Below are 11,034 nucleotides of genomic sequence, written 5' to 3'. Positions count from 1 at the left end.
CTCTTGGGACCCTTCAGTCCACAGGCTGACGCTCTATCCACTGAGCCAATCTGGCTAGGGTACCATATGATTTAAAAAATATATATATTTATTGATTTCAGAGAGGCAGGGAGGGGGAGAGAAAGAGAAACACATCAATGAAGAGAGAATAATTCCCAGATGAAGGCTTTTTCAGTCACTGCCTTTATAGACTTTTTCTCTACTATGAGTTTTCTGGTGTTTAATGAGATTTGATCTATTAGTGCAGGCCTTCCGACATTCTGTACAAGCATAGGGTTTCTTTCCTGTATGAATTCTTTGATGCATATTTAGTGTTGCTTTCTGGATGAAAGCTTTCCCACACTTGCTGCATTTGTATTGTCTCTCTCCAGTATGAGATTTCTGATGGATAGTGAGGCGAGACTTCCAGGTGAAGGTTTTTCCACAGTCACTGCATTTATAGGGTTTCTCTCTAGTATGGATTTTCTGGTGTGTTATGAGATTTGACCTGTCAGCGAATGCTTTTCCACATTCAGCACATATATTGGGTTTCTCTCCTGTGTGAATTTTCTGATGCACACGGAGTTGTGACTTCTTAGTGAAGCATTTTCCACAGTCACTGCATTCATAAGGCTTCTCTCCAGTATGAATTCTATGATGGGCAATGAAGTGTGATTTCTGGATGAAGGCCTTCCCACAGTCAGGACAAACATAGGGTTTCTCTCCTGTATGGATTCTCTGATGCACACTTAATGTTGATTTCTGGATAAAGGCTTTCCCGCACTCATTGCATTCATAGTGTCTCTCTCCAATATGAGATTTCTGATGGATAGTGAGGCGTGACTTCCATATGAAGGCTTTTCCACAGCCATTGCATTTATAGGGTTTCTCTCCAGTATGAGTTTTCTGGTGTTTAATGAGATTTGATTGATCACTGAAAGCTTTCCCACATTCAGCACATGTATAGGGTTTCTCTCCAGTATGAGTTTTTTGATGTGTAGTGAGATTTGTCCTATGAGTAAAGACCTTTCCACATTCTGCACATATATAGGGTTTCTCTCCTGTGTGAATTCTTCGATGCACATGGAGTTGTGACTTCTTAGTGAATGATTTTCCACAGTCACCACATTTGTAAGGCTTCTCTCCGGTATGAATTCTCTGGTGTGTATTGAAATGTGATTTCTGGATGAAGGCCTTCCCACATTCAGCACATACATAGGGTTTCTCTCCTGTGTGAATTCTTTGATGCATCCTGAGTGCTGATTTTCTTGTGAAGGCTTTTCCACACTCACTGCATGCATAGAGTTTCTCTCCAGTATGAATTTTCTGATGCATATTGAGGTCTGAATTCTGGGAGAAGCCTCTTCCACATTCGCTGCATTCATAAGGTTTTTCTCCTGTATGAATTCTCATATGTCTAAAGAGATATGATCTGTGAAAAAAGGCCTTTCCACACTCACTGCATTTGTAGGGTTTCTGCCCAGTATGAATTTTCTGATGTGTAATGAGATTTGACTTGAGCGTAAAAGCCTTCCCACATTGAGTGCATATATAGGGTTTTGCTCTTGTATAAACACACTGAGCTACATCAATTTGGGGCTTATGAGTGAAGACTTTCTCACTGTTGTTGCATTCATGGGATTTTTCTCCAGCATGAATTTTCTGATGCTCAAAGAGGTCTGACTTCTGGGTGAAGTTCTTTACATACTCAGTACATACATAAAGTTTCCCCCCAGTATGAATTTTTTGATAGTCGATGAGAACTTGTTTGTGGCCAAGATGTTTTTGACATTGATTATGTTCACAAGCATTTGCTCCTGTATTATTAGTATTCTCATTCCTAGTACAGGAAGGGTTATGGGCAAAATCATTGCCATTTCCAAAAATCTTGCCAAGATTCAATGTTGAATTGCTTTTATTGTGATTATGCAAATTTAAAGTATTCTTCAAACTCTTTCCAAATATGTCACAGTTATGGAGTCTTTTAATTGAAGGAACAAGCCTGGTACTCACATGAATTATTTTTTCAATATTTTTACATTCATAGCCCCTCTCTTTAATGAACACTTTCACATGACTTACAGGGTTATTTTGGTTTTCCTGAAATCTCTCTAGCTGGTCATTATCTTGCCACAGTTCTTCTAAAATGGAACACAGTGAATCATCTTCTATGATTTGACCAAATTTCTCACAGTGGGATGAAACTTCTCCAGAAATTCTCTGTTGTTGGGTTTTCCCAACATCCTTATCTAAAAAGAAAAAGAAAAAATGGAAATAACTCAAAGAACAAGTAGCAGAGGATAGTGGGTATGTGTAGTTCAGATAGGATGAACACAAAGTTCATATGACAATATTGAAAATAGTAATAATGTAGTGATATAAAATTCTTCTAGAACACTCATTATATGCTAATATTTGTGGTGAACTGGGTACCACTGTTCCAAGTGCTTTACTCAAAACAGCTCATTTAATCCTCCCTGAACTCTAAAGAGGTAGCTATCATTATTGATCATGTTTCACAGATAAGACAATAGAAGCACAGAGAAGTTTATAACGTGCTGAAGATCAAATAGCTTAATAAGTGAAAGAGATGGTGTTTGAAACCTGGGAATCCATATTCACTAGTAGGAGGTCTGGATAGTGAGTAGAGAAACCAGAAGAATAAACTAAAGTCTGTTAAAAGGAAGCCTTGACATACAAGAAGTATTTCGGATTGTATGTTCTTATTACATATCAGCTTTAAAACCTTACTAATCTCTCTGCTTCTTCTTGCTTTTTCTTTCTGAACCATTATGAACATCAACATTCAACTGTTATTGCATTCATGGGATTTATAATTTATAGATATACATTCCTTTATATCTATAGGAAAAACTCTTACAACACCAGCCATCTTGACATAGACAAAAAATAAATAGGTATCTGTGCTCCAACTCTGTAGCCAGCTGCAAGTTTTCATTGGTCCCAGGAATGAATGAATGAATATATATATATATCAGAGAGGAAGGGAGAGGGAGAGAGAGGTAGAAACATCAATGATGAGAATCATTGATTGGCTGCCTCCTGCACGCCTCACACTGGCGATCAAGCCTCCACAACCTGGGCATGTGCCCTGACCAGGAATCCAACTGTGACCTCCTTCCTGATTCATAGGTTGATGCACAACCACTGAGCCACGCCAGGCTGGGTGGAATATATGCTTTTAAACAAGTATAAAATAAGAGGGAAAGCCATCTATGGCAGAAACTTCAAGCCATCCACCAAAATCTATTTACCGCTCCTTTTATAGGAACAGAATATAGGTTAGCATTATATTGACCAGCTTCACTTTGTTCTCACCAGTGGAGTATGAGCAGAAGTGATAAGGTCTGAGCAGGTCAGATCTTAAGATAGTGGGCAAATCTTCTCTATTTCTCCTTTCCCTTCCCACTGGACACAACAGTGACCCAACATTAACCACACAACTGACAACAATGCCCTAGGACAGTGGTCAGCAAACTGCGGCTCATGAGCCACATATGTACAGTGCGACTGAAACTTCGTGGCCCATGCGCAGAAGTCAGTATTTTGTGGAAGAGCCACACTCAAGGGGCCAAAGAGCCGCATGTGGCTCACGAGCTGCAGTTTGCCGACCACTGCATGACAGAATAATGATTTGGAACATGGTTCTGAGTGATGCGTCAGGGTTAGAGTTGTCTTGTTAAATGAACCCATTCACCTCAGAATTCTTATATGAGAGGATATACAATTATATTAAACTTGTTTTATTCCTCTGTGTACATTCAAAATGGATTGTCCCTGATATTAGTTCTCATTTCAGCACACCTCTAGGGAGGTTGTTTCTGCTATGAATATATAAAGAAATATGGTACCATACACATTGATACTCAAAGTGGCACAGTTTTGTGTTATAACAGAAAGAATTAATACACAAAGACTGAAATTATTAACAGTGCATGCAGTTGTCTTCCCTTTCCAAATATATTCTATGGTCTTAGCAGACACTTGAAAAATCCTTCTGAAAGCAAAATATCCTCCTCTATCTCCCCAAATTCAATAAATGTAAGTTAAAATTTACCAAATAAGCTCCATGTTTCATTTTGGAAAATGGAAGACTAAGTGTGCCAGTTATCAATTTTAAAAAAAATACATTTCTTTATTGATTTCAGAGAGGAAGGAAGAAGGAGAGAGAGAAACATCAATGATGAGAGAGAATCATTGATCGGCTGCCTCCTGCACACCCCCTACTGGGGATTGAGCCCGCAATCCAGGCATGTGCCCTTGGCTGGAATCGAACCTGGGACCCTTCAGTCCACAGGCTGACGCTCTATCCACTGAGCCAAGCTGGCTAGGGTGCCAGTTATCAATTTATTGCCTCTCAACTTCAAATTTATGCTTTCTTGTCCACTCTACAAAAATGGATCTGGGTCTCTTTAAGTGTGTTTTTCCTTTGCCAGCTGGTACAATGATGAGCTTGGTCATTAGAGGGTAATGGAGAGACATTTCAGGAGGAAGGGGGTTTGCTTCCTGGTTCTAGTGGGCTCACTCAGCACACTTTCAACAAGGGCAGCTTGTCCAGCACCAGGCTCCTGCGGCGTGGGTGACTTTGCTAACATCTGGCTTCTGATGCACATGCAACTTCCCCAGCAACCAGGTCTTGCAGTGTGGGACACTTCTCTAGAGCTCAGCTCCTGGCTGTAATGGGTGACTTCAACACCCAGCTCCTGCAGCACCGAGTGGTTTACCTTTGCACCCCTCTCAGATGATTGGGAGTGGAATACCTCCAGAAAGGCACTTCCCCATGGTCAGTTTTATCTGGAACCCCAGAAGGCAGATTTCTAGCAAGTTCTGTCAACATGGCACCACAGCAACTCTTCTGCCATGCCATGAACCATGCAGTGCCTCCCAACGAAGTCTGGATTGCATTCCTTGGAAGCAGGGGAGGCATTTGCTTGGGTGCTCTGTCACAATAGTAGAGGTACTGGCTGTTCCTTATTCCCACTATTCTTTTATTCTTTAGAGTTCTCTTTACTTTTACTAACCATCCCTTGTTACTCCAACCCCACTATAGCTAATAATTCTTTTTCTCTGAGGATATTTTTCCATTGACTTTTAGAGAGAGTAGGAGGGAGGAAGGAGGTTGATTTTAGAGAGGGAATGGAAAGGAGGAGGGAGAGAGATTGGCTGCCTCCCACATGCACCCCAACTGGGGCCAGATATTGAACCTGCAACTGAGGTATGTGCCCTTGACTGGGAATCCAACCTAGGACCCTTTGATCAGTGGGTCAACACTATAACCACTTAGCAACACCGGCCAGGGCACTAATAATTCTTTATGTTCAACTTCCCCAGTTTCTCTCTCCCAATAACACCTTGAATTATACAACAGAAACAGGGTCTTAATTCTGGGAACATTCTAAAAAGAGAGGTGAAAGCCTCAGTTACCACAAAGTCTAAAATCCTGTGTTTTTCTCTAAGTTCCTGTGAGATGGAGGAGGAGAAAAAGGAAAGAGCTGTATATGCTGAAGTAATTAAGAGCCATTTCATGGAACAGTGAAATCTGATCACAGGGTGAAAATGCATCATCTGAACAAACAGAGCACAGAATAGAGTCAGATTTATTGTCTATTAAATGCACTAGACATGAAGAAAATGCACAGCAAAAGAAACAATCTACAAAATATAGGGCAACCTATGAAACGAGAGAAAATATTTGCAAGTCATACATATGATAAAAGATTAATATCCAAAATATACAAAGAACTCACATAACGCAATAGAAAAACAAACCAACAAACACTAACCCCAAACCCAACTTGATTTGAAAATGGCCAAGGAACTGAATAGAAAGTTTTCCAAGAAGACATACAGATGAACAACAGGTCCACGAAAAGGTTCTTAACACCACTAATCATCAGAGAAATAAAAACCACAATGATATCACCTCATACTGTTAGAATGGTTATCATCAAAAAGACAAGAGAAAACAAGTGAAAAAAAAAAAGAATACAATTAAGACACATAGCACAGTGTAAAACTACATACTCACAAACCCATACTTCAGACTTTAAGAGAATACCATACAAACACAAAGATCAAATACATTAGACCAGTTGCCCATGGGAGGAGACATACGTAATGGATATGGGGAATTGGAGAAAAAGGGAAGAAATTTAAAAATATCTGAATGGGCGCTCTCCCTCCAGGGAGCACACCTGTGCCTTTCTCTTCCATTGGTTAGGCTTAGATGCATGCATACAAGTTCCTTGGTTGATCTCTCCCCCTTACCCCTACCCTCCTCTACCTTCCCTCTGAGGTTTGAGCATCTGACCAATGCTTCTCTGTCTCTAGATCCATTTTTATTCATTGGTTTATGTTGTTAATTTTTTAATTTATTGATTAAGGTATTACATATGTGTCCTTATCCCCCTATTGCCCTCCCACTCCCCCATTCATGCCCTCACTCCCCTGGTGTCTGTGTTCATTAGCTTCTTCACTCCCAAGCCCCAAATGGCCCTTTCTTTACCTCAGTAACTCATTCCTAAGCCCATTTCTTCCAGGAATTACTTCTTCTACTTCTGGAATTTACCAAATGTTCTCTTACCAAAAACATACCTAAATGTACAAGGACAGAATCTAAGATAAGGGGGGTGGAGGTGGAGTAGGAAGTATAAAAAGGTTCTAGATAAAATAACATGGTATGTATATGATCCAGGGTACAAAATTAGAGACAGCTTTCTTGTCAAAAAGCCAAGAGAAACCCTAGCTAGTTTGGCTCAGTGTATACAGCATTGGCCTGCGGGCTCGATCCCCAGTAGGAGATGTGTAGGAGGCAGCTGATCAATGATTCTCTCTCATCATTGATGTTTCTATCTCTCGCTCCCTCTCTGAAATCAATAAAAATATATTTAAAGAAAAAAGCCAAGAGAAAAAGGGTCATAGATGGAGATGGCATTTAGGTATCAGAGAAGCTTCTATCAACTATCCCTCAAGCAAGTCCAAAAGTTTAGAATTTCCAAGACAGGTTATCTTCACAGCCTTTGAAAGGTACCAACCTCTCTTACAAAAGTGAGATTTACTTCCTTGTTCCCCCATTTGTATGGATCACACTTATTCACCTGAACAGCTCTGATGTGGGGTTTCCCCTTCCAACGTCCATGGTCCCTTGCCTTGCTCCAACTTGAAGATGACCTCTGGTTTGGGAACTTGGTACCCTGTTAATAGACATGATAAAGATTGGGTCCAGCTAAATGGGTTTCAGGGACCTTTCAATGGTACTTCCCTTTGTTCTTCAGAAAAGTAATCACATTTCCCTGGGAATAGAGTAATAATAATAATGCTCAAAACAGACTGAAGAATCTAGACAAATAAAAAAATGACATCATTGCACACTTGAGATGCCCCAGAGCACTCAGCAGCTGAGACTGGAAATAGCCTCACTGAGGCCCCTGGCAGACACATAGGTTGGCTGTACTTACCCACTGAGAGCAGGTGGCTGTAGTTCTCCAGTGTCACATCCCAGTACAGGCATCTCTGAGCAGGGTCCAAGTGCTGCCATTCGTCTCTGCTGAAGTCCACAGTCACATCCTCGAATGACAATGAGATCTGTAACAACACAATCCTGTTCAAAACATGGTCAGCATGGGGGTGGAGGGGATAGAGGGAAGATAGATAGGAAGTTGTTTTTCATGACTTTTACCATAATTATCATGTAGGATTTTCACTCAGTACCTAGGTTTGCATTTTATTTTGTGAAAGAAAAAGCTTATTGAAGTAGCTTGACATTCCTTGTGTGCTACATTCATTCATTTATTCGAATATTAAGTCATTCATTTTTTTCAAAAATGATGGTCAAGAGAGATTCTCTTTAAGTCCTCTAATTAATGTAGAAACTAGATACATTTACTGATCAATTCTGTGCTAGGCAATGGCAATAGAGTTGACTAAAATAGAACAAATTAAAGAGTTAGACACCAACATAGGACACCAAAGGGTGCTATAAGGCATTTGGAAGAAATGCATGGCCCTAGCTGGTTTGGCTCAGTGGATAGAGTATTGGTCTGTGGACTGAAGGGTCCTGGGTTCAATTCTGGCCAAGGGCATATGCCTGAGTTGTGGGCTAAATCCCCAGTGTGGGGGCATGCAGGAGCAGCAGATCAATGATTCTCTCTCATCATTGATGTTTCTATCTCTCTCTTCCTCTCTGAAATCAATGAAAAATATTTTTTAAAAGAAATGTATGGAGCAAAGGCAAACAATAAAGCCTTTAAAAGATAATATAGACAAATATCTTCATGATCTTAGATTAAGAAAATAATTCACAAACAAGATGCAAAAAACATTAAGTATAAAGAAAAAAATGGTTAAGCTTGTCTACAATGAAGTTTAAAACTTCTATTCATTTAAAAGACAACATTATAAGACAGAAAAGGAAAGCTGCAGAATAGAAGAAGATATCTGCAACACATATTACTGACAAAGGCTCATATTTAGAGGATGTAAACAACTCTCACAAACCAATAGGAAGAAAAGAGCCCACCCAGTAGAATAGTGGGCAAAGGATTTCAACAGGCATTTTACAAAAGAGGAAATCCAAAGCATCAACAGGCACATAAAAGGGCTTAACCTCCTTAGTTAACCAGGGAGTGCAAATCCAAACCACTACACAACCCCTAGACCAGTGGCTCTCAACCTTCTGGCCCTTTAAATACAGTTCCTCATGTTGTGACCCAACCATAAAATTATTTTCGTTGCTACTTCATAACTGTAATGTTGCTACTGTTATGAATCGTCATGGAAATATCTGATATGCAGGATGGTCTTAGGCGACCCCTGTGAAAGGGTCGTTCGACCCCCAAAGGGGTCGCGACCCACAGGTTGAGAACCGCTGCCCTAGAATGTCTTCAGTGAAAAGGACTGAATATGAAGTGATGAAGACAAGATGGTGCCATGAGAACTCTCACATAACTAATGGATGGCAGTAAATTGGTACAGCCATACTGGAAGCATTTTGGCTTCATCTGGTAATGTTGAAGACATGCATAGACTAGGACACAGTGATTCCACTCATGGAAATATGCCCAATTGGAATATGTGCACATAGGCAGCGGGAGGCATGTTCAAAATATTTACAGCAGCACTATTCATGATAAAAAAGTGTAAATTAATAGTAAATTTAAAAAAATCAGTGTTTAATATAACAGGAACGGTATCAACCATCTTTATGGAAAAATGTTAAGGAAACTTTCTTTGTTGTTTTCCTTTGCATCATCTCTAAGCATATACCCCACTAGACCCACACACAAACTAATCGGGAATGGCTTTCTGTGCTAGGGAGACCTGGGGTGTTGGGAAGAGAACCAAATTAATGTATTAACTATTCAAAAAAAAATCAACTTAAAAATTACCAATGGGCCATAGCTGGTTTGGCTCAGTGGATAGAGCATTGGTCTGTGGACTGAAAGGTTCTGGGTTCGATTCTGGTCAAGGGTACATGCCCAGGTTATGGGCTCAGATCCCCTGTGGGGGGCATGCAGGAGACAGCTGATTCATGATTCTCTCTCATCATTGATGTTTCTGTCTCTCCCTCTCCCTTCCTCTCTGAAATCAATAAAAACATATTTTTAAAAATTTTACCAGTGGGACCAAAATGGAATAGGCATGTTTTTTTCCTTGCTTCAACTTGGTAAGTACAGCTAAAAGCCCTGGGCATTATATATAAAACAAAGATAAGAACACTCTGTCAGTTGGAGAAACAAGGCCAACTGGCTAGGAACCTCAGAGCCTGAGGACTGCAGTGATTTTCCTGAATTTTCTTTTAGCCCCATATATACTGGACTAAGTGCTGTGGTAACTGGTAGCCCAGAATGCCAATCGTCACAAAAACTGCCCCAAGAAAGACTGCTCTCTCTGGTCAGAGTCCCAGCAAATGGGGCAATGTAGCAAGAGAGAAATTTTTCGATAATAATTGCCCTACTCCAGCCAAGCATCACAGGAAAAACTGTGACCCCACCACCATTCCCATCAGCAAAGGCTGAGTGGGGAGCCTCGCCTTTCATCCTTTCCATAGTGTCAAGTTAGGCTAAGTGGGGATCTTGGATTTCCACCCCCACCCAGTAAGGAGGGGCCTTCTGCCTCTCCACCTGGTGGAGAGCCTGAAAGTCCATCCTTGCCCAGCAGCAGCAAGCTGCTCATTCCCTTCTGGGATGTCAGAGGAGGCCTAGTGGGAAAGCTGAACTTCTTGTAGCAGAAGAGAGTCAGAAGGGGGCTGCTAAACACAAGCTTTAAGTAATATCTAGAGTTTCATACTTCCCAAAGTATCCAGGACATAATTGAAAATCAGGCATCAATGTGAAGCAGAAAAATCCCAACTGGAATAAGAGAAGTCAATCCTCAGACACAAACACTGAGATGGCAGATGTTAGAATTAGTTGACAAGATTTTTAAAGTAGCCATCATAAAAATGCTTCCATATACTTAAAATAAATGCCAAAATAGAATGTCTCAGCAAAAAATATATAAGATATAAAAGAGAACTGAACGACCCTGGCTGGTTTGGCTCAGTGGATAGAGCATCAGCCTGCAGACCGAAGGGGCCCGGGTTTGATTCTGATCAAGGGCATGTACCTTGTTGCAGGGTCCTCCCAGGCCCGGGCCCTGGTCGAGGCCTGTGCAGGAGGCAACCAATCAATGTGTTTCTCTCACATCGATGTTTCTGTCTTTCCCTCTCTCTTCCACTCTCTCTAAAAATCAATGGAAAAATATCCTTGGGTGAGGATTAAAAAAATAAAAACAAAGATAAAAGAGAACTGAATGGAAATTTTAGAACTGAAAAAATACAATAACCAAAATTTAAAGACTCAGTGGATGAGCCCAATAGCAGAATAGAGAGGGCAAAGTAAAGAATCAGAGAACCTGACAATAGGAAAGTAAAAATAATCCAATCTGAACAATAGAAGGAAAATTGACTGAAAAAAAAATGAGCAGTGTCTCAGGGACCTGTGAGACTATAAGCAAAGATCTCGCATTCATGTCATCAGAATTCCAGTAGAGGAG

At 40.6% G+C, this 11,034-nt stretch overlaps 1 protein-coding gene across 1 annotated transcript in view; it reads right to left on the bottom strand.

The window, feature by feature from the left end:
* Window positions 1-102: 102 nt before the first annotated feature.
* Window positions 103-11,034, bottom strand: part of ZNF41 (zinc finger protein 41) — an 18,176-nt gene continuing 7,244 nt past the window's right edge. Inside the window, exons 3-5 of the mRNA XM_006772136.2 lie at window positions 7,458-7,584; window positions 7,098-7,193; window positions 103-2,228 (exon numbers count right to left, since the gene is read on the bottom strand). Coding sequence (XP_006772199.1) covers window positions 172-2,228; window positions 7,098-7,193; window positions 7,458-7,584 — 2,280 coding nt within the window. The 3' untranslated portion in view covers window positions 103-171. The remainder of the gene's footprint in view (window positions 2,229-7,097; window positions 7,194-7,457; window positions 7,585-11,034) is intronic.

The sequence above is a fragment of the Myotis davidii genome, unplaced genomic scaffold (assembly GCF_000327345.1).
Source record: "Myotis davidii unplaced genomic scaffold, ASM32734v1 scaffold2786, whole genome shotgun sequence".
In the NCBI taxonomy this organism is placed as follows: Eukaryota; Metazoa; Chordata; class Mammalia; order Chiroptera; family Vespertilionidae; genus Myotis; species Myotis davidii.
This window is presented reverse-complemented; position numbering and strand designations above follow the sequence as displayed.